The following is a 23149-nucleotide window of genomic DNA, read 5'->3' as shown; positions in this document are numbered from 1 at the left end:
CTTCTGAATGGCAATACAGCCTTACGGTGTGTCAACCCTCCCCCAAGTTTTGCTCCACCTGCAAACTTGCTGAAGCTGAACTCTGTCTCATCACTCCCATGGTTAATACAGATGTGAAACAGCACTGATCCCACTGTCAGCCTCTGGGGTACACGAGCAGAGACTGGCCTCCAACTGCACTTTGTGCTGCTGATGACAACCATTTGATCCTGGTAGTTAAACCAGTTTTTAATCCACCTCACTTTCCATTTATCTATCCTGTACTTCATCAGTTTGACAAAGCTGATGACAATTAGCTTTGTCAATTAATTATCAATAGCTGGTTTTACATAAATATTTATGAAATCAACACACACACACTGAACAGTAATTTTAGAAAGTAGCCTCATGGAGATATTTTGCCAAAGAAAACACTCCAGAAAATCAGTAAATTCCAGATAAAACACTAATAAAAGACATTCATAAGTACTGCAGCAGTCCGTTCGTGGTTGTCTCAGGGAGTTTGCACTGTCAGCTTTCTCAGTTCTATCAGAAGTCTTATTTTATACAGTGTGTGATGAAAAAGATGAAATTTAAAATAAGGGCAAAGCATTTTGGTTTTCAAGACCCTTTTGGTTTTCTTTAAGAAAAGGAAAGGAAAAGAGAAGAATGTGCCTTTGCAAGTATGATAAAAATATAGAAATATGTCCTTCCTGTACCCTATGATAGTTAGAAACTAAAAAGGAGAGACATTATGTCTTAAATCAGTTCAGAAATACTAATTTCTGAATTCTATCCTACCTCATCCACTTTGGCAGTTTTGGAGGTGCTGGATTCACGTTTTTGGAGCACTTGAGATTGACAGCTGTGTGTGTGTTAATGAGAGGAGGGATGGTCCAGATGCACTGAAACCACATTTAGTTCTTGGCTACAGGCTCTGTAGATCAGAGGCAGCGGTAGCATTTATCAGGATGAGCTCATCACAGCTCAGCAGGCTGTCAGGCTGCACAGTGAAGGAAGAACTTTCAGTTATCAGACAGATCAGCAAGCACAGCCCTCCCACTCCTAGTAAATTAAATATTATACTGGTAATTGCCAAAGTCAACATATTATCCAGTCACCTCCATTATGTTAAAATCTAAGACTCTGAAATGCTGTCAATCGAAATAATTTCAAAGACAGGCACTCTACTGCCTTCTAGAGAGAAAACTCCTGGCAGTGTCAAGAAATTCCTTCAAGATGCAGTGTGAAGTGTTACATGGGGATCTCCCTAATTGACAGGCATCCTCCTCTGAGGGAAGGTCTCTGGACAGTCACAGGGTCTCTGGATTTCAGGCAACATCTTATTTTTAGGCAAAATATTCCAAAGCAATATATCCTGAACCAAGAAATGGGGATGAACTTGCTTTTAACCTTGAGGAGACAACTCAAGATCGGTACTGTGCTTACAGAGAGTAGGTGCTCTTCTCCCTGCTCGTGAGGTGGTTCTCTCTTTTGACTGCCATGGCACCAGACTTTTTTTGCCAAAGCCCATGTTTACAGAACAGGATGGATCAACCCTTCCAGCTGCTACTGGAAAAGTTCCTGTCCAAGGTCTGAGAATCTTTTTGGTGTTCACTTGGTTTAGGGTCTCTGGGAGATGGTAACTTAGAGCAAGTGCAGCCTCACTTCACTCCCTCCATCCACAAGATGCAAATCTTTTCTGCCACTTCACTTTTCCTGGGAAGAGTTGTGAATTAGGGATTAGATTCCAGGTCTTTCAGGCACCAGCAAACACCAGGAAAAGGCTCCAGTTCCTACTGAGCTCCTGAAGCAGCAATTGCACTGCTGGTAGGCCTCTCCCTTCCTACCCCACCTAGGGAGACAATGATCAAGGTCACTGGAATAATTAATTTTCTGTCATAAAGAGTTAATAACCAGGTATGTCAGACATGCACTATCTGAATCAGACTTAAACCTGATTCTTTTGATATTTCACATGAGGTTAAATTGCTACAGAGACAATTTAAGCGCAATCCCTCTCATGGTGGGAAGTTAATGCTGTGCTGCCTCTGTCATGGTTTTGCCTGCCAAGTTTTGTTGGTATGGAGCAATACAAGACTTCTGAATATACACACTGTTCTATTTGCTAGCTAAGATTGTAATTTTTCTTTGAATGTACAAGATCATGCATAATTGTTTGAAAACACTGCTTGTTAAAAATAGTGTTGTGATGAACAAATTAACTTTATCCAGCTGTGTGATTTCTATCTTCCTGGTTTGGCCAGTGTTTCTCAGAAAGAACTGGCCATCTCCCACCCATGTTGAAGCTATAGGGCATTTCAATATCTCCACTGCTTGTATTGTGCCTCCTCTGCCAGATATTTTGTGCCTGTGTTTCTACAGTAAGCCAATCTGATTGCTATGTGAGGCTCTGGTTGCCAACATCTTCAGATGACGTATTCCACACAAAAACCATCAAAAACTGTAGAAATCCTGTGTGGAATGAAACTTTCTACTTCCGGATACAGAGAAAAGTCAAGGTAAACAACCCAAAACCTCTCTTTTTCATCTGATCTCTGCTCAGTGTCTTTCAGTTTAGCCCAAGGCAGCTAAACTAGAAATGTCTTCTTGTGCATTTCTGAGTTTACTTAAAATTCCCATGCAAGCTGAAGCAAAACAATTCTGGCTTTGCTGGAATCCAATTTGCTCCTAACAGGTAGTTATTATTTATTTATTTATGGGTAATGAGAGTCTGACCTCCTTGGGGAAGACTGATGGGACCCATGATAGTGACAACACAGAGAAACTGAAATGAAAATATAAAATTACACTGTAACAGAAAAACACATCTTTTTTTTTTTTTTTTTTTTTTTTTTTTTTTTTTTTTTTTTCTGAAAGCACATGAAGTAATTGCTGGAGATAAGGCCAAATTCTAGTATGATTAAGATCTTTACTCAGTTTGCTGCTGCTAATTGAACTACAGTCAAGTACCTGTGAACAGGTGGCTGAAAGCAGAATGTCCGAGGTGATTCTAGGTGAATCACCTAGAAAGGTGATTACTGATATGAAGTCATCTCTATTGCCCCTGCTGATATGAAGCAATGTGAGATTTTTGGCAATCCATACTCCTCCCTAGAAGATTGCATTTTTTATGGGATCTACTTAAAAGCGTAACAGCTGACCTAAAAGAGATCTCAGTTCAGCTTTAATTGATAAGACTAAGACCTGGCTCTTTATACTCACTTTCTTACTCTTCCTTCTCAGACATTTTATAATATTTTTCTATTTCCTCCCTGTAAAGCAGACACTAAGCCTGGAAGAGCTGCAGAATGTCCCACTTCTTGTATGTCATACATGCTAGTGAATTGGATATTTTTCATTTCTTTTCCCAGAATGTTCTGGAAATTACTGTTTCTGATGATGACGTCATTCATGATGATGACCGTGCAATTGTGCTTTTTGATGTAGCTAAAATCCCCCTTGGGGAAAGAGTTTTTACAGCATTCCCACTAAACCCAGAGGTAAGAGCTCGGTCAGATTTTTAGTACAGCTTGATGTCCATTCTCTCTGTTTAAGAAGGTGTACTGTCTCTTCTGGTTTTTACCACCAGGACCAGCTTGGTGGTAAAAATGTTGCAAAATTTATTAACATCCTGGAAACTGCACATCAGCGGCAAAATAGATGGCTTTCTTAAAGTCCTGTCGGTTTCCTTTGGCACAGGTCATGGCCAAATTTCCAAGCCCCAGAGTAGATGCAATTTTAAGGAAGCTTTGCACTTTCAGTAATCTGATAGAAAATAACAGTTTAGCTAAGCCTTAGCATATCATGTTCAGCACATGGAAGCTGGCAGAGGAGAAAGTGTGAAATAGGTTTGATAGGGAGATTTGTAAGCACAAAACACCCTTCATTCTGCAAGTACAATTGAGAACTTTTCCTTGGGGGGGAAAAAAAGCTTCCTCTGTCATTTAATGCTGATAATAGCAAGTACTAAACAGAATATTTTTGCTTATGAAATATACAGGAAACAGTACTTGCAAAAACTGAGGTCACTTTGAAAACCTCTGCACATTCTACTTGAGACAGCTTTTTTTTTTTTTTAATTTTCAGCGGAAGGAGGAGCTGGAAGTTGAATTTGTATTGGAGCCCATGTGAGTAAACCCCATTATTATTATTGCAACTTGGAGTTATGCATTAGTGTTGAGAAACCTTTTGTAGATCCAGTATCACCTTAATATCCAGAGATAAGATTTTCCAAACTTAATATGCACATTAAAAAATCATTGTATGGAAGAAAAAAATGCCATGATGTGGACAGGGGTTCAGAATTTTTAACTCAGTGACTTTCTCTTAAGACCTTCATCTTACACAGTTCAGAGTTGACTGGCAAATCCCACTGCAGTAAGTCTGCAGATTTACTGGACAGTGTTGTCTGGGAAATTCATGGCTGAGGAAAATGTTGCTACCCAGCCTGTGTCATGCCTGTGCTACTAAGGCTGTAGCAAGGACTTTCCAGGTGCCTTACTGCAGTTCTGCTGGGTCATTATGTGGCATTTAGTGTCAAGGGAGCATACTAACAGAAATAATAAGAAAAAAAAATAATAGTTATAAAAAAATTAAAGAGACTGATTTGTCCTGTTCAGGACAGTATCCAGAACATATTGTTTATAAAATACGTATTATTTGTTCTTGTTTTCCAGTTGGGGTTCTCCTGAAACCATCATCACAAATGGGGCAATAGTGGTAAAGTAATGTTTTCTACTTTTGTGTTCTTTCCCACATCATTCCTTACCACAGCTGACTATAATATCAGTGCGGGAAACATTGCAAGTCTTTATTCTTTAGTGATACTTTCTCTTAGGAGCTTTATCTTTAAGGAGACCAGCATGATCTTAGAGGAGCCATCTGAATATTATAATTTTCCCTTGTTTTGTCTGCATTATGTCGAAAATGACAATGTGTTCAGCATAACACCCTCTTCCCATGTGACAATGAATTAATTCTCACATTCACTGTGTCTGGCAAGTGTCCAACACATCTGGCCCCCACATTCAAACAATGACCTTTCCTACAATGATCCTTTCAACATCTGTCATCACCGGTGGTGAGATGGCTGGATGAGTTATTAATTCTCTGTCCTCATCACACCCACCGTAGTGTCGTGAAGAAGCCTGCTTGGAAGTTCACTTGGACTGCAGGAGGCAAAATAAGCGTTTTTCAGGTAAGATTATAACTTGTCAAAATAAATATTGGGGATTTTACTGTCTCTAACAAGGCCTGGATACTGCTTCAGCAAAATACGAGGCTTTAACTGATCACATTTGAGGTGATTTGTACAAAATTTGTGGTAGGGAATGCTACCAGTCCTGCAGCATGTATAGGTTCAGGGTTCTCACTTCATGGAGAGTCTTGTGCCAGAATAAAAACAACTAGAATCAGATCCTTGTACAGAAGTTATCTAAAACCCAAGTTGAGATTCTGCAAACCTCTGCTGCAGTATTGCTGAACTCTGAAGAAGCTTATTCCTCAGGTGTTATAGTCCATGGCATTAACTTTGCTCAGGATCTCTGTCACTTTGACTTATGCATATGCACAGAAACACCTCATTTTTTGCAGGAGTTAGCCACTCAGCAGCTGGCTCCTGCCTGACCCTGGTCAAGATCCAGAATCTAGAAGTTCCTCTGCCCACATCCCCCTGAGGGGCTGGATCTGGTAGGCAATCTCAGAGCACGCATAACGCACACTGGCAGGATTAGCTAAGCTATTCATCTAAATTGGGTCATCTGCTGCAGAGTCAGATTTTATTTTAGGGGACTGAGAACTTCTTCAGCTCATTATTTGGCCTGGGATGAGGATGATGTACCATGCAAAGTACCTGTATCATGATGAAGCTACAACAGAAAAGCGGCAATCTAAAATTCAGTGCCATCCATATCGCATTCCCATCTGACTTCTTGCTCAGCACATTATATTGATACAGTTACCTGAATTTTTGGGGTTTGGATCACTTTTAGAAGATAACTTTCCAAATATAAAGGAAGAGGAGTAGGAATTTGTTCAAACTACCTTTTGCTTCTTTCTTTTCCCTCTCTATTCACAGTTGTAAATAACCTTGAGTATGCATTTTCTCTCATTGTTTTAGAGAATGAGCTAACATTTACAGTGAGAGGATCCTTTGAAGAAACCCAGACAGTTTCAGTGGGCTGTGACTCCCGCTCCCCTCTCCCAGATCCCACTTTCTTCCACTATGCCAGATACAAGCAACCTTCCCTGGATGTTGCACTCAGAAAGAGGACGAAGCTTCCCACGTTTGTACGTTATTCCAGAACATGGTAGACAACACAGACAGTTCTATGACCTGACATTTACATGTGAGTGGGCAGCAAGAGGAGAACACTTCTGTTTTAATCAAAAAGCACTCCATGCTCCTTTTTTAGTGTGCTTGCATGTCATGTGGACCAAGGAGGAGAAGTGTCCCCTTGACAATCCCTCTGAAGTCAATCCCCTCCGAGCAGGAAGTAGTTGGTGAGGTGAGTGTCTGCTGGCCATGGGGAATCCTTTGCAAGCTTTTTGAAATTCTTTCTGATTAGCATGAAGCAGAAACCTAGGGCCACTTTTGTTTATACAGAGACAGTTGTTTTCTAACCTCCCTCCAGTCTAGGGCAACGCATATGAAGTGAATTATTTGGAGCAAAATAAAATGGGAAATCCAAGCGAAAAGGGGGAAGAAGAAAAATACCTAAGCTGCTGCTCATGCTTCTTGTACTGTCCATGTACTTACCCAGGCTGGAGGTGACTGGGTGCCAGTGGTGAGGAGTGGTGAGGCTGCAGCCTGGCACGCTGCCCTGGGAAGCAAACCCAAGCCACATGTGTGGGGTGCTCAGCCTCTCTGGCCTCCCTCTGTATCTGACATGGTCATGTGAGAGGCTCTGGTTTCAACCAACACCCATCTTCAGTGGTGGATCCTTCCAGGGAGGTGAGCTGTAGACCGCAGCTCTTCTGGTATTTATTTGTGTGGCTAACTAATACCAGGTAAGCTACACCGAGTTTTACGAGAGAGATAACATGTGGACTACAGATGATAGCATACTAAAGTCTTAATCTATTAAATCAGTGCACATCTCTGGTTACTACTGAAATATTGAGAAGAGATCTCAGTTTCTTGAGATTCAGAGTTTTGTAGGTATAATGATGGCCCAAAAGATCTATGTCTCAAACTGAGTGGGGGAAAGGGACTGTTCTAAACAAAATATCAATATTCATCATTTTACATTTTCAATTTTCAGCACAGAAAATTTGATTTGCTCCTTAAGGTGAAAAAATGGTAAGACATCTATGGTTTTCCCCTTGGTTCTTTGTATTTAGATAGTTGTAAATCAAGTTCCAATCCCTTTGTTACTGCATTTGTCCTTAATGCTGGTCCATCTTCATTTCAGACTATGAAATAAAATGCCCTCAGTACATAATGCAAAGATTTTCAGCAACGGAGTTTTTGTGATGGGACAGGGAGTTAAGAAAAGTTTTTTATAAAGAACACACCAATTTCCTATTCATACTGTGCTGCAACCAATATTACATGGTAAAGGCTACTGTAGGCATGCCCTACTACTGTAGACACCTCTACTATTTATTGCCACATGCAGATTCTCAATAAAAGCAACACTTCAAAACTAATTGAAAAAAAACCTTTCTGTTTCCCAAAAGGTACCTTTAACTGTTTTCTTCCACTAAAAGATCAGAATCAGAGTGCCTGGGTACTCCAAGATATGAAAAAATTTAAATAATATATGTATCTGCATTTATTGTTTTAATGTCTACTCAAAGAGATAAATGCAAATAAATTCAATGAATTGATTACTTATTTCTAGACCAAGGAAACACAATATGTGTTTTGGAATATTGTTCAGGCCTTAGTAAAATTTATAAGATGAATAAGTTACATTATGTGCCATACTGTAACAGAAGAGAACTTCCAGAAAAGCAGGTGCTTTTTCCATCATGCTGTTTATTTTCAGTAAATATGCTATGAAATATACAATACAGTTTACAGCTGTCATTTAAAAGCTTATTCCTTAGAACGCCTATGCAAGACTTTCATAGCAGTTTTCAATCCACAAACGTAGAGCTTATAAACATCAAAAGAACACCTGATCATGTAAATCTACAGCTTTAGTAGAACGTCTCACAGATACCGGTGTAAGCTTGCACAACTTTTAAAAGCCACCTTTGAAACACTGCCCTCTGCAGGGGTCTGGATTTATGTCTGAAAAGGAGCGGCTGTTATTTGTAGCTTCATTTAGTCCCAGGCATCTGTGGCAGGGAGAAAAAAATTCCTTTCATTACAAAGGCATGGACTGTTTTTCTCCAAGAAAAAACTAGAACTTTTAATATCTTCCTGCTTTGCTTTATATAGACCTGGTAGTGAAGGCATGTCTATTTCTGAAGTAAAGCAAATAAAATGCTGGCTTAGACTACAAATGTGATGTATGATACCTGATCCTTGTTCCAGCAAGGAAGACCTAGATGTACGCCTGGGGTTTGATCTGTGTGTCCAGGAACAGGATTTCATTTGCAAGAGGAAAAAAGTGGTTGCAGCTGCTTTGAAGAACATTCTCCACCTGGAAGAGGACTTGCAGGACGATGAGGTATGGGACAAAATTATTCTCTGCTTTCTGCACAGATGAATGTCAAAACATAGCACTGATGGTCGCATTCCTTTGGAAACCTTGTCGTTTCATGTACAAGCTATAGCTGAGTTCTTTTCTCAGTGGCTGAATTCTTTTCTCTGTTCTAGGGAAGAAATAAGTACTCATCATAAACAGCCTTTAGCCCTGAAGCAAGCGAATCTATCTGCCCCATAAGGTGGAGAAGGGCTAGGTGCTCTCAGAACCAAGGCCAAAGTTTCTTTTTGGCCAGATCTGAACAGTGAATTCAGCACTTCATTCCCTCACAGTTAAAACTGGTTTTTATTTTGTTTATCCTTTGTGCCACAATTTGGTTCCCTGTTGTGTGAGCACAGCACAAAGCCAGACTTCATCTGCTCAGCATGTTCTTGCTCAGCAAACAGGAATGATAACAGAAGTTTTAAGGCAGGGAAAATCAGGTTTCTTTTTTTTTTAATTATGCACCTGTGACTGGACTGTGAAGCCTAAACTCTTATGCAGGCGTGATAAACTTTTCTTGTTTTGACCTAAACTGAGTTCAGCTTTTCTTGTACAGCTGGACCTTTCAGACACAAGACTCTCCCTTTAAATGCCAACACTAAGCCATGGGTCATTCCCTTCCCCTCAGATGTAGAGCCCATACTTCTCTGCAGAACATACAATATCTCCATATTCTTCTGATTTGTACCTGACATTCATTCACTCCAATGCACAGTAGCTGTTTTTACTGTTAAAGAAGCCAATTCATGTTTATGAATTAATTCTTTTTCTAAGACTGCCAGTCCCTGGATTTCTGTATGATCACAGAAGCAAGTAATTGCAGATCACTTGCATACCTAGTACTGTATATAGATACGTGATAGGTGGAATGAGCATGGTTTCTCTTCCTTCCAACAACTTTGAAAGGGAATGGTGTCATCTGCCTCTGGTTTTAGGGGTTCTGAACTGGCCTGTGCTCTTAAATCCATAGGTCATGACATTTCTAGTATGGCCTGTGAAATAACTGTACAATAGTTTCAGCAAACCTCAGGAAAAGAGAAGTTATTACTGCTGACATAGAAACTGAGAAACAGCACTGATATTTTCTGGTCTATTGTATCTGATAATAATCTGATTCAGATGAAAGAACTCTGTGCTAATGGTTTTCAGAGCACTGAAAATGTGATAATGGATCTCATGTTCTAATGCAGAGCTGCTTGGCAGAGGAAAATATGAAGTATTACTCCTTACATGCCTCATTATTAATTCATGTTTTTCTTCACATTGGTCTGGGGGCATATTTTTACTACTTTATCAGTGCTGTAAGTTTCTCCTTCTAATCACAGATGTCTCTGTCCCTTCTCAGACCATGTCACTAAATGCATGTATTTTGGGATTGAACAGGTGCCTGTGGTGGCAATTATGACAACAGGAGGTGGAACCAGAGCTCTGACAGCCATGTATGCTCACCTCCTCAGTGTGCAGGAAATGAATGTCTTGGACTGTGTCTCATACATCACTGGTTTATCTGGAACAACATGGTAAGGCCAAGATAGGAGCACAGGAATTTTACATAGTTGACATCAAGGAGTGATGTTGAGTTATATGATCTTAACTATCAAGAAAAGGCGCTTTTTTTTCTGCTGTGACTTTGTTGTTGTTTCTTTCAGTGGTTATTTTCCCACATTTGCAATTAATTAGATATATGGATAGTACCAAGCATGTGGTGTTTCTTTCATATAAGTGAAGACGTAATATGCAAACCTCCATAACTTCCCAAAGCTCTGCTTCAGAACTCACACTTTTCCTTATGGTTTTTTGTTTGTTTGGTTGGTTTCTTTTAGGACCATGTCAAATTTGTATGAAGATCCTGACTGGTCCCAAAAGGATCTCAAGGAAACCCTCAAAGATGTCCGAAAACATGTACTTAAAAATAAGTTTGTTACTTGTTTTGCCCCTGATCGTCTGAAATACTATTTGGAAGAGTTGTGCCAGAGGAAACAGGAAGGACATCAGCTGTGTTTCACAGATCTATGGGGACTCATCATCGAAACCATGTTACATGATAAGGTACAATAACAGCACCTTTCTCTTCAGATTTTGAATATCTAGTGAATACAGCACTGAGGAGAGACAGTAAATCAAAATCTAGTTGAGATTGGAATGGACCTTTGGAGTTCATCTTGTCCAAGCAGGATTAGGAAGGGCCAGCTACCCTGAACTAACCTTGGATATCTCTGCAGCTGAAGACTCCACAAATTCTCTGGGCAACACATGCCACTGTTTGACCACTCTTATGCAAAAGAGGTTTTTTGCTTGTTTGTTTATTTTTCATATAGATGCCTAAAGCATGTGCCTTGGCAGCACCATTGCTTATGTTTGTTGGCTGTATTATACAGATCTTAACATCACACCTGGTACAGAAAGGATGGGAATGAAAAGAAATAACGGGAAACTTGCAGTATGAACATCTTTTAATTTATTCCTCACAGAATCTAAAAGGGGCTTACAAGAAGGTTGGAGAGGAACTACTCATAAGGGCATGTAGTGGTAGGACAAGGGGGAAATGTCTTTAAGGTAAAGGAGGGTAGGTTTAGATTAGGTATTAGAATGAATTCTTAACTATGAGGGTCATGAGGGACTGGAACACATTCCAGGGAGGTTGTGGACTCCCTGTCCCTGGAGGGGTTTAAGACCAGATTGGATAGGGAGCAACCTAGTCTTGTGGAAAATGTCCCTGCCTATGGCAGTGGGATTGGAACTAAGTGATTTTTAAGGGCTCTTCCAACCTCAACCATTCTGTGATTCTGTGAATTCACATGTAAATATTTGAATGAAAATCCTGCTGTTCTTTTAAAAGAGCTGCACAATAAGGCAAGGCAAAGGAAAATAACAAACCCAAAGACAGTATCTCTGAGCTGTTAATAAGACATCACCCCGCAAACATTTCCATCAAGAGCTGTGTTCAGGTTCTATTTTAATCTTCATGATTATTTCCTTCCCACTAGGCCATTTATACTTTAGAACGTTAAAGCATTCCCCTTGTAATTTGATTAACTCCACACACATCCACATTTCTACTGCCTGGTCACAGCAGAGTGGTAGAAACTCCCTGTGATTGTGTTCAGCTCCGCACCTGAACGGCCAAGGCTTGTTGAACATTCACTCTGAATGACCCTTGTCTATCTCACAGATCTGAGGAAAAGATGCTTTTCTGGGCAGTCAGAGAGGGGTTTACATTTTCATAATGAAATATTTCCTGTCGAGGTTGCTTTTCAAACATTCCCAGACATTTTTTCTGAAATAAAAAATGCAGGTAACAGCATTTTTTCCTTATCATATTCTTTCAACGTATGAATTTAGGATTATTGGTGTGCTGAAGTGTTGGGACAGGGGAGGGGCAGGGATAAGGATGACAGCACCTTTCCTGAGCTAAGCAACTGGGGAGCACTCTAGTAAGCGCTGCATGGTCAGAACCCAGGTTTAGATGAAGTGGGAAGCTCTTTTTATCCTCCAGTTGTCCTCAGCTACTGTCATTCTTCAAAACAGGAGGACTGCCATAAGCTCACGGATCAGCAACAGGCACTAAATCAGGGTCAAAACCCCCTGCCCATCTACCTCTCTCTCAATGTGAAGGATAAAATCAGCGACCAGGATTTTAGAGGTAACAATACTTCAGAATTGCATTTAACATTTAATCCCAATTGGGGTCAATTTAAGATTAGCTCAGGATATTAATTCAATGCACAAATGAAGGCTAACCTACCTCACAGGAAAAATTCAGTGGTTAATATTTTGAAGACCTTAGTATTCAGGATCAAAAGCAGGACAACAGAAGACATTATGTACTCCTGTAGAAACTGTCAAAAATTTTATAGAGACATACAGATGTAAGAGGACAATTTGTTCTGTGTGTTCACCACTGTGAAATGTACAGTGAATAAATGCCTGCTTGTAAAGTGCCTTGATTAGAAATCAGTCTGCCTTAACCTGGCCAGTATCATGTTTTATTCAAATAATTATGCCTGCTGCTGTAATCAGTCTGTCTTATGCCTTTTCTTTCAGAATGGGTGGAGTTCACCCCTTATGAGGTAGGATTCCCAAAATATGGTGCCTTCATTCATGCAGAAGATTTTGGCAGCGAGTTCTTCATGGGTCACCTGATGAAGAAAGTCCCAGAATCCAGAATCTGCTTTTTGGAAGGTGATTTTTTGTTCTGAGAAAAATTAATATGACATAATCTGCTCTTGCACAAACTCCTCTTCTGAAATTAAACAGTTAATGGGTTTCTATCTGCCAGGAGCAGTATATGCTAAAATACCAGAAGTGATAGCAGGTCGCAATCTGCAGGGTTTTTAATTTTCTCTGTGATCTTATTCATCTTAATAGATTTACTGATTTAATCTGTGGTTATGATTACTGACATGAGACCTTTGCAATACACATATGTATTTGTCAGCAGCAAAAGTTGTGTATCATTGCTGCTAAGTTAAGTCATCAGTTTCTTGTGCAGCCTGTCTCTCTAAAATGCACCTTTTTATCTACAAAGTTCCTGCCCCATCTAGCCCTGATTAGTTCTTAAGATAAAATTTCCATTTCACAGTGCAAGTAGGTCATAATATTTATCTCTTTTTCCCTCTTGCATAAAAGTGAAAGCAGTAAGGAAATTTTTCTTCCCTTTGAGAAGTCAATCTCTTGCCTCATCATTCTTTCTACTTCCACCAACTGCATAAAGGAAAAAGGAAGTTTCAGGGTTTCTTTTGAGAAGTCGAAACTTTTACTTGTATGGAGATTTCACTACAGCTAATGGTGAGGCATAAGGAAGCAACTTAGGATCTCTCTGTCCCTGGCTGCAATTTCAGATAAGGACTCAGGTCTATCCTTCTGTGAGCAGAAATGCTGTCAGGTCACCACCCCCTTTCTACACCTTGACACTTTGTTCCTACCTTCTCTAGAATATTTCAGGGACATTTCTGACCCTGTTCCCTGAAGTGTCCAGTGACACAGTCATTTGAAATGTTTACATCAAATTCCTTTGCACCCCATTTATTTTCTCTCATATACATCTTGTGCCGCAGGGATCTGGAGCAGTGTATTTTCCTTGAATCTCATGGATGCTTGGTATTTATCTGTTAATTCAGAAGACTTCTGGCACAAATGGACACGAGACAAAATTACTGACATAGGTGGGTTATGCTTATGTGATTATTTTATTTTATCTTCTTTTTTTTCCATCTGTGCTGCTACTCTTTTATTGAATTTTTCAAAGCCCATTCAGAACATTCTCTTTTAGAACATTCTGAGGAATTTCCATTAACCCCATGTAAACCAGAAGGAAATTCGTGCCATGTATTACATATGGCAATTATTTCAGTTGTATGTGAAAAAACCCACGCCATCCAGCACAGAAAAATAAAAGTGGCCCTCAGAAAAAACAATGGCCCTCTTATGAGATGTTTTCTGAGCACAAGGGTAAAACTAGAGAAAAATACCCCTGTACATGGAAGATACATGGCATTCCACAATCTTCCAGCTCCTCTCTCTGAAGTTGAAGCATGAGAGAAATGACAGGAAACAAAATCCTTGCATCTCTGAAGTCTACAAAACATGGACACAAACTTCAGTACTACTGGAAGTCATTAAAAACTAGTCATAAGCATGAGATTTGCAAAACATGGTACAAAATTAAGAAAAATCTGCCTGGTCAGATTTTAAGGACAAATACACAAGACAAACAAATTACAAAGAAAAGATGACAAGGCTTACTTATGTTCTAGCCCTTGTAAGGGAGTAATTTCTGGTTGTTAAATCAAGGATTCTGTATGTGCTAGTGAGGAACATTAATTATTTTTGTGTGGCTGAGAGATTGTTATTTTAAGGCTTTTTGTTTTTGTTATTATTATTGCATCTGAGAGAGAACATGTGGCATGGAGTAGAAAAAGAAGACAAAGTTAAGTGCAAGATATTTAAAGGGTAAAATCATAGCAAAGCAAAGAAATTTCTACTAGGTGAGGTGGACTCTTTTGCAGTACAAACAAAGCATTTATCACTGTGAAATGAGAAGAAGAAAGGGATTTTTCAAAGCTTAGCTAAAACACATGAGATTTGTGAAAATCCTGGAAGTAAAAAGAGAAAGAAGTCCAAGTTTTCCAAACATATTGAACCAAAGGATGACTGCACAGATTGACTTCAACAGTGAAACCACATATATAAACTATTATTCCTTCTTCTGCAGAGGATGAAGCCCTATTCCCTACAAGACCAAATGAGCTGGACACTCGAGTGGTTTGTCCTCCTGACAGCTTTTCAGAAATTTTCCGAGACGTTGCAATGTTACGTCCAGCAGCCTCAGAAATCCATAACTTCCTGAAAGGCCTCCAGATAAACAACAACTACCTAGAGAGCGAGTTCTCCAAGTGGAAAGGTATGGTGACAACAGCCTGCTTTGAGTTATAGTTTAAACCCTCCTTGTGAAAAAGAAACAATCCTTTAAAAGTTATCAAGCTAACTGCTTTTTTGTTTCATTCTGATAGTATTTGAAGCTGTTTGTCACTGAAAGCTAAAACTAGGCAGCAGGAGAGGCTTCAAAATAAGTTCTTTAAAAAAATTCATGAAGTCTCATGAGTGATAGGTGAGAAGAATCCCAGTTAGTCACCCAGCATTTGTCTGTGCCAGCCAGCTGCTGCTGTGCCTGTGGCATGGCACTGGTGCTACCATACTGGTGGCCTCTTGCCTGGCCAATGCTCAAGGGATGTGGCAGGGAGCTTTGTTTCCTGTTACATTTTTACTTCTAACTAAGATATCACCTTTGTAACAGTATTCCCTGTCATCCAGGTAGGGAATTCTTTGTTCAGTCTGGCACCAGATATTCCATGTAAAATTACAGCTGTGTGCCTGCTCTCATAGTGAGGAAGACATCCAACATATTTAGTCTTTTTACTGTGTTGAGAGAGCGAGGTGCCATTTTAATTTGTTTCATATTAACAGAGAAGAAATAAAAAAGAAAATGACAAAAACCCCACACCAATCTGGTCAGAGTCAGACACAAGATTAATTAAGTCTATTTTTATGACCCCGAAGCTAATCCCTTTTAGTCAGAGGAAAACCAAAGCAATTGCAGAGTAAAGAGTGAAAAGAGGAAGCCAGATGAGGAACTGAGAAATGACTGAACTGCAGCCATCAGCTATATAGATAGGTCTAGTGCCCAAGAAAATTCAGGTCCCTTTTTGTTAACAAAAGGCTTTCCTCAGCACTTCCCTTGCATTGGGCACCTTCTCTGAAAAAACATGCCTCTTTCCTAGACTGTGAGCTGGACTCCCAGCCCAACCACCTGACAACAGCAACAGACTACCTCATCCTGATTGACACTGCATTTGCCTTTGCCACCAGCTACCCACCCCTTATGAGACCAGAAAGGAAAGTGGATGTCATTTTGCATTTCAACTACAGCTCAGGTTCACAGACAGGGGTGAGTCTTGCACATTCTTCTTCACTGATTTCTCTGCTTCATCACTGACTTCCCAGAACGACTGATCCTCTACTCAGAGAAACTTCTGTTTTTCCCCAGTATCTGGGAAGTGTTGATAAGTTAACAGTTCACTGTTAACTGGGGATCACATATCTTTATGGAACAGTACAAATGTTATCAGGAAGTAATAATTTAGTAAGCTGTACCTGCCCATTTTTACATGTAAGTAGTTTTGGCTTGTTTGAAGGCAGTTAGAAGTAGAATGAATGAAGCCAATTGCCTTTAAACATTGTCTAATATTTCTCAATGCAATCATACACAATCCTATGCAAAGAAAAATGTATATATGAAAATTTCAATATAACTGCAACAATAGAGAGGTTTGATGCAGAAGACCAGATATGCAAATAAATGCAACAACAGTTTGCATTTAGGAATGTTAAATTCTTTAGGAACAAAAAGTTGTCTAAAGTCAATTTTTTAATAGCCAAATGTGAAACATAGCCAATGTAGATTTTCAGAGTCAGGCACGTGGACTCAGACCCATCTCACTTAACTCTGGCCTTCCAAGTCTTGGCTCCATAAACAACCTATACCTAAATTGGGTACATACCATAATCTGTCAGAACCTGACTCTTACCCCACAAATATTCCCAGTGAAATTAGATTTTGATCAAATTCAAAGTTCTTCCCGTGTATTCTGATGTTTTCTTTTGTTTTGTTTTCCTACTATGGTAATCAGCCCCTGAAAGATGCCTCTAAATACTTTGCGAAACAGGGAATTCCTTTCCCTACAAAGGTGCCAGATGATCAGGAAACTCCACATCTGAAGGAATGCTACATCCTTGGTGATAAAGAGAGCCCAGAAACACCTATTGTGATATTTTTCCCTCTAGTAAATGACACCTTCAGGGAATACAAAGCACCTGGTAAGTTAACACTTACATCACATTAACAGAGTCAGTGACCACTTTCTTCCTCCTTTTTACTGGATAATATCTGTTTTTCATATAATGCTATAATAACAGACTTGAACTCTCTTTGCTTAGATCTGAACCATAGCAAGAAACTTAAAATATGTGATTTTTCCTGGACAGTAAAGAAGCATGTGGGATTAGCCTTTGGCACATATTTTCCTCTTCAGATTTTTTTTTTTTTTGCTTTTTATAAGCAGATTGTAGTTAATTGAAGAAAAGAATATTCTATTTATCTGCAGTAGCAGAAATTAGCAGGGGCAATTTCCACTCATACTTGTCATCCTCTCCTGTTAGAGAATGCTCCAAGGAGTTTAAGGATTTCATTGTTTAAAATTATTTCCAGGCTTAGTTAGGCAGATAACCTTGAAAACAAAAGTATGAACCAGCAAAGTGATGAAAATGTAACAGTGAAGCATACTGAAGTGATGAAAGTACAACACTGAGCCACTCCAACAGTGTTTGTTCACTTTGAAACTTAAAGAGCTCCAATAGCAACATTGCCCGTCACTTCTAAACAGATGAATTCTAAGTCCTGGTACCATATCCCACATGCCATAATATTCTCTCGCTACCAAAGCTTCAGTTACTCCTTCTCCAGGTGCTAAAATTCCTAACTCAGATTGTGAGTTCACTTGAAAGCCCCACAGTATACTTGAATTATAGACTAAGGGTATAACCAAATAAGATAACCAAAAGGTTGCTGTCTGCAGTTGTCCTTTGTAGAGAGAATTAAACAAAGGAGAAAAGAAGAAAGAATTAGAAAAAGAGCTGAGATTTAGCTTCTGTACTGCTCTTCTATACTGCATTGCTCTTTTGTGTTGCTCTGTGAGGGGGTTTGCTTGCCTTCTTCCCCTCAATAATTTCCAGAAATGAGTGATGCCTAGCCTAGGTCAGTTTTCTACTATCAGGTGTACACCTGATGATGTGCAGATGTTAAATGTCAACATATATTATCAGGGAGTCTAAAAAGGGGTGTTGCTAGGTATGAAGAAAATCAATTTGAAGATCTGCATGATATCTGCATATTGCATACACTTGAGGCAAGCTTGTGTTGCCCAACCGGTTCAGCTGGTAGCTGCAAGATGAGACTAAACAGGAAGAGAAAGAAGGGGGGTCCTTTTCATGCCCCCTCCAGCAAAATGGCAGCTGGGCTGGCATGAAAGGGCTCAGTGCAGGCAGTTTTTTGGGAGGACTGACACCTGCAGCTGAGACCTGACCTCCATAGCAGCAGGATGGATGCTGCAGAAGGTCCTGTGAGGCTGGAAAAGGCTGTCTGCCCTTTGTTAGTGACAGGCAGAGATCAGCTTAATTTAGGGCTTCAGTACCATGCCCTAGCCCAGATCTAAACTGTACAGAATGTGAACTTTTAGTACAATCACATGAACAGGCAGTTTGTGCATAGGCAGCTCCTCCATCAACTTGTCCAGAAGGGGAATTTAGAGTCTGGGCAGTAAACAAGTAAAACTGACATATTCAGACTGGTGAACTTCTGCACTGTTAGGCTATTCCATAATCAAGTAGAATGGGAATTCTCTTTGTGAGACTTAGACTGCCTAATTTGAGTGGTACCAGTTCACTGTAACTCTGTCTGCAAATCTGAGGAGTACATCTATTCAATCTGAGAGATCCTTCAAGGTAAATCAGAACCCTTTGATAAATGCTGTTAGATCCACATTGGTAGAGAAGATTCCCCAAATACATGAGGTCCTGTCAGGGAGATGCTGACTTTTCCCAGTGCCTACCCCCCTGCCATGGCTTGGGTGGTGCAGGTATCTGTGATTGTGGAGGTGCTTTTTTGCTACAGTAACACCCTCTTGGCAATGTGGTAGTCTCACTGGAGGCTGACAGAAAAATTCTCTTGTTTCTGGTACTCTCCCTGACAATATTACCTACCATTCTGGGTTGCTAATGCTCTCATTCCCTCATGCCAACTGTCAAAAACCCAAAGGATCTGTGGAAATGATGAGGAAGCATAAAAATGTATGAGAACCTGGTTTCATCTGAGAAAGAGTTAATTTTCTTCCTGGCAGCTGGTAGAGTACTTGTTTGGGATCTGGAATGAGAATTATGTTGTTCTTCCTTTTCAGTCCCATTAAACTGTCCTTATCTCCACCCACATTTTCTCATTTTGCTCTTCTGATTCCCTCCCCACCCCAGTGGTCAGGGTGTACCGAGCAAGCAGCGGCGTTCCTCAGCTGCTGGCTGCGGTGAAACCGTGACATGGATTACAGGATAGCACACAGCAGTGGATCTCCACGTCCCCAAGTCTCTGCCCCACGGGTGGGATCTTTAGGCACCCTTTAGCAGTCAAAGGCACACACTGGAATCCACTAATCTTCAGAATCCAAAAAACTAATCGACCTCTTCCCTTCCAAGAACCTATTTATTCTATGTGCTAGCAGATAGATAGACGCTCAGCCTGCACATATGCTGTGTGCCATTGGTGCAGAGCTGAGCAAAAAACTGATTTCATTTAGGGTTGTGATCCACTATTTGTGCATGCCTGAGAAACACCCAGACCCCGACTGTTTTTTGCAAATTAACCAAGTGATTGCTTGTCTGTTAGGTGTGAAGCGTAGTCCGTCAGAGATGGCAGAGGGAGAGGTTGATGTTGCCAATGCCTGTGGCCCATACTACATAAACAATCTGAGCTACTCAGAGGAAAATTTTGACAAACTGGTGAATCTAAGTTACTACAATGTCCAGAACAACAAAGATCTGATTCTTCAGGCCTTGCGTACAGCTGTGGAGCGGAAAAAGCAGCGTAAGGAAGAGCAAGCACTGCAAAAACCACCCGATGGCTCTGGCATGCGTGTGCCTGACAGAGAGGGAACCCAGCACTTGGCTGACTGCCCAGCACCAAGGGAAGATGAAATAAAGTACCTGTGAGTCCTGTCAATGAAGAAGAACAGGAATTTTATTAGGAAGTGAAGAAAAGCCAAAGAACGCTAAGAATGGCACTTCATTTGTCGTCAAAAATGTTAAGCCTGTCAGTGGAGGGAATAAACTCAGAAAACCAGCTTTTCCTTAATGAACTAATGTGCTTCCCTCGTTGACAACCTCAGGGGCGCAGCTAGGTGAGGCTGTGCTGCACTGTACTTGCAGAAGTGACCTTCCAGGCCAGGGCCAAACTGCGTGGACGAGGAAGTGTGAGGAAGTTTACACTGTTTGTGTTCTACCTGTGCTATAGAAACAGAGGATTGCCAGTCCAGAAATGCAGCAGAGAACAAAACCCATTGTCTCTAAAACAAAATCAAGGAAGCCGTTTGTGAACTAAGAAATCTTTATGTGAATGTAAATAAATATTAAATTTATATAATAAACCACTTCATTTGAGTAGGAGTTACAGCAAATAAATAGTTTTCATACCAAATACATGTTTCAGCCACTTATTTTAGGTGTTTCTTCCTCTACTAGCAAGACAAAGACAACATGCAGATATTTCATAGCTGCTGAAAAATTATTGAAGAAAGTATACCTGCTCCAGACCTAGGTGTAAGCTAGTCCAGGATCCTGGGACCCCTTTAGTTTAGGATTACAGCTAAGACCCATCTTTACAAGAACCAACTCATGTTAATTTATTTTAGTAAGCTGGAATTAAATGCTATTGATAATACCAAATGTTCTTTAACATTGATAATATTAAAGTGTTTGAGACTATTACATTGAAAAGACACAAGGAACACAGACAAAGTAGAACTAAAATTGTATACCTAATATTACTCATGCAAATGAGATTTTTTTAACTTGCTATAGAGTGTGGCAACTGAAGTTAACAGAACAACAACTTTCAACTTTCTGGTACTTTGGTTGTGACATAAACATGTCTCCTTTCCAGTAAGCTATCTGGGTGGAATCTGTAAAAGTCTACATTTATTCTTCTAATTTTTTAAATTCAATGTTATTGTTTTATTTATTAGACACCTTATATCCTCAGCCCATGTTTCCTACAGGCTTCCCTGGTCCTCAGTACTGCTGCAGTATTCTTTGTCAAGAAATCCTGTTACTGTGGGCCAAAAATGGAAGTCTTGCAAATTCCTTTGCTCTCAAAGTTGAGGGTCTCCTCCTAGGTGGTGCACAGAGATGTAACCTTCTGTTTGCCACTTAGGTCGGTGAACCTTTACCTGCACGCTACAGGAGCCCATAGAGCTCCTAGACTGCATGCCCAGAGTTTATCTCCCATGGAAACAAGAGAGCAAAGACAGCAGTCATGCTGATGAATGCTGGATCTCATCACAGCATGACATGGGATTTAGCCAGAGGGCACAGCCAGACCTGAGAATTTGGAAGCACTCCCAGGTTCCCATATGCAGTTAGACCATTATAGTCTGAAGGGCAAAAATTCACCGACAGCAGGAAGCATCTAGGCAGGAAGTCTAAGACAAGCAGAATGAGGAGTGTGAGTGCAAACACTTCCCTGCCCTTCCTGTGCTTTCCAGCAGACGTGAAAGGGTCATGGAGAACAATGAGCACTTTACCCCATTTCAAAGATCTTGCATGCCATAATTACTCAGTATCTCAGCTTTCTATGTCCAACAAGAGTACAGAGGAAGATGCCAGGCCTGATCAAAGAGGTGGAACTGCTTCCACACAAGGTACGAATAGCTAAGGAATCTGCAACCTAGAAAAAGAACAGGAGGAGTGAAAGGCAGAGGTGAGAGATGTATGAAGTTGATGCACCTCTCTTCTATCACAAAACTTAGGATCAGACAAAAGTAGTGAACAGCAGGCTGAAACAAAGTGAGCAGTTCTACAATTAAGTTTTCTTGTTGATAAAATTTTATGCATTCAAAAAACTGAGACATTCATTGGAAAATTTTTAGGGCTGAAAAAATACAATGGCTCTGCATCTGCCTCTGTCCTCCACTGAATCATGAATTCCCAGAGACTCGGAGGTACCTGACCTGTGAGGTATTTGAACTATGCAAGGTTCTCCAGTCACTAAATACTGGATTTAGCACCACAGACAAGGGGGAAAGGAACTTCACACTGCAATACTTATGTTTTCCACAGCTCAGATATTTTTGCAGATAATTAATAATTAGGAGCAGTCAGACCTCTAAAGATGTGGTGATAGAAGACTAATTTAAAAGAAATTACTGAAGTAGAGAAGGTGTAAGTAACTACAAGGATAACCTAATTACATATGAATTAGAGTCATAGAGAAAAGTAATGACAATTAAAGGAATACAAAACCAAACTATGAAAAGGATATTTTAAAAAATGAGGAAATCAGTCAGCAAGACCCTGTGTGAAATGGTATAAAATCTTTGGACTCAGCATGGAAATTGCAACAAACGAGTTGCCAAATATATGCACAGCCCTAAATATAATGCAAAGCAAGGAACCAAGAAAATCAAAGTGGTTAAATGCCCAGAACAGACCATTGCTAAAGTCTAACATCTGGTCTTTGAGGAACAGCATAGAGAGGAAGGAGATGAAAAGAGCACATCTAAACCTGCTGATGTGTTTAGAAAAGACCTGGAGCATACCGAGAAAATGCAGTATTTCATATGGAAATGAGGATGAAGAAAGGTCCATAGATAAAAATGTGAAACGGCAGATGTGCTGGACCAGCAAAAGGGGTTTTAAATTACGTGGATGCTGCAAAGGAGCCCTAAGAGTGTCACACAAAAGGTACATTTGTAATACAGTGTTTAAACACAGTTTCAGCAAAAAAATTTCCACTCCTTTTCTTTTAATTGAGATCCCAAGGTGGGGTTTTTTGGTTGTTTTTTGGGGGTTTTGTTTTTGTTTGTATGTGTGTGTGTGTTTTGTTTGTTTGTTTGGGTTTTTTTGGGGGGGGGTTATTTATTTATTTTAGTTAGTGAGCACAAACGTAATTGTCAGAGGACAAAAAATACTTGTTTTGTTGATTTCCCCAAGGCTGTAGTGAATCTGGTGTTACATTGCACTAAAATCTCCTGTAAAATCAAAGGGCAAGGCGATCCTCCTATGTGGCTAAAGATAATGCGGGACCTAAGGTTGGAACTAATGGCTGTACCTTCTACACACGTCTCACCGAAAGATTTCCATGTTATACCAAGATTTTTCACTGTGTTTAAAACAGTTGCCTGATGCCGCAGCTAAAACACCAGGGCGCT

At 40.1% G+C, this 23149-nt stretch overlaps 1 protein-coding gene across 1 annotated transcript in view; it reads left to right on the top strand.

Moving 5' to 3' along the window:
• Positions 1-22046, top strand: part of LOC134551471 (cytosolic phospholipase A2 epsilon-like) — a 40088-nt gene extending 18042 nt beyond the window's left edge. The window contains exons 6-23 of the mRNA XM_063399130.1: positions 2365-2501; positions 3354-3482; positions 4069-4109; positions 4659-4701; positions 5116-5179; positions 6101-6270; positions 6396-6488; positions 7245-7282; positions 8468-8603; positions 10005-10141; positions 10445-10670; positions 12150-12264; positions 12666-12803; positions 13679-13786; positions 14836-15024; positions 15902-16068; positions 16811-16997; positions 19612-22046. Of these exons, the coding sequence (XP_063255200.1) occupies positions 2365-2501; positions 3354-3482; positions 4069-4109; positions 4659-4701; positions 5116-5179; positions 6101-6270; positions 6396-6488; positions 7245-7282; positions 8468-8603; positions 10005-10141; positions 10445-10670; positions 12150-12264; positions 12666-12803; positions 13679-13786; positions 14836-15024; positions 15902-16068; positions 16811-16997; positions 19612-19934 (2441 nt within the window). The 3' untranslated portion in view covers positions 19935-22046. The remainder of the gene's footprint in view (positions 1-2364; positions 2502-3353; positions 3483-4068; positions 4110-4658; positions 4702-5115; positions 5180-6100; positions 6271-6395; positions 6489-7244; positions 7283-8467; positions 8604-10004; positions 10142-10444; positions 10671-12149; positions 12265-12665; positions 12804-13678; positions 13787-14835; positions 15025-15901; positions 16069-16810; positions 16998-19611) is intronic.
• The last annotated feature ends 1103 nt before the right edge of the window (positions 22047-23149 follow it).

The sequence above is a fragment of the Prinia subflava genome, chromosome 5, assembly GCF_021018805.1.
Source record: "Prinia subflava isolate CZ2003 ecotype Zambia chromosome 5, Cam_Psub_1.2, whole genome shotgun sequence".
Lineage (NCBI taxonomy): Eukaryota > Metazoa > Chordata > Aves > Passeriformes > Cisticolidae > Prinia > Prinia subflava.
This window is presented reverse-complemented; position numbering and strand designations above follow the sequence as displayed.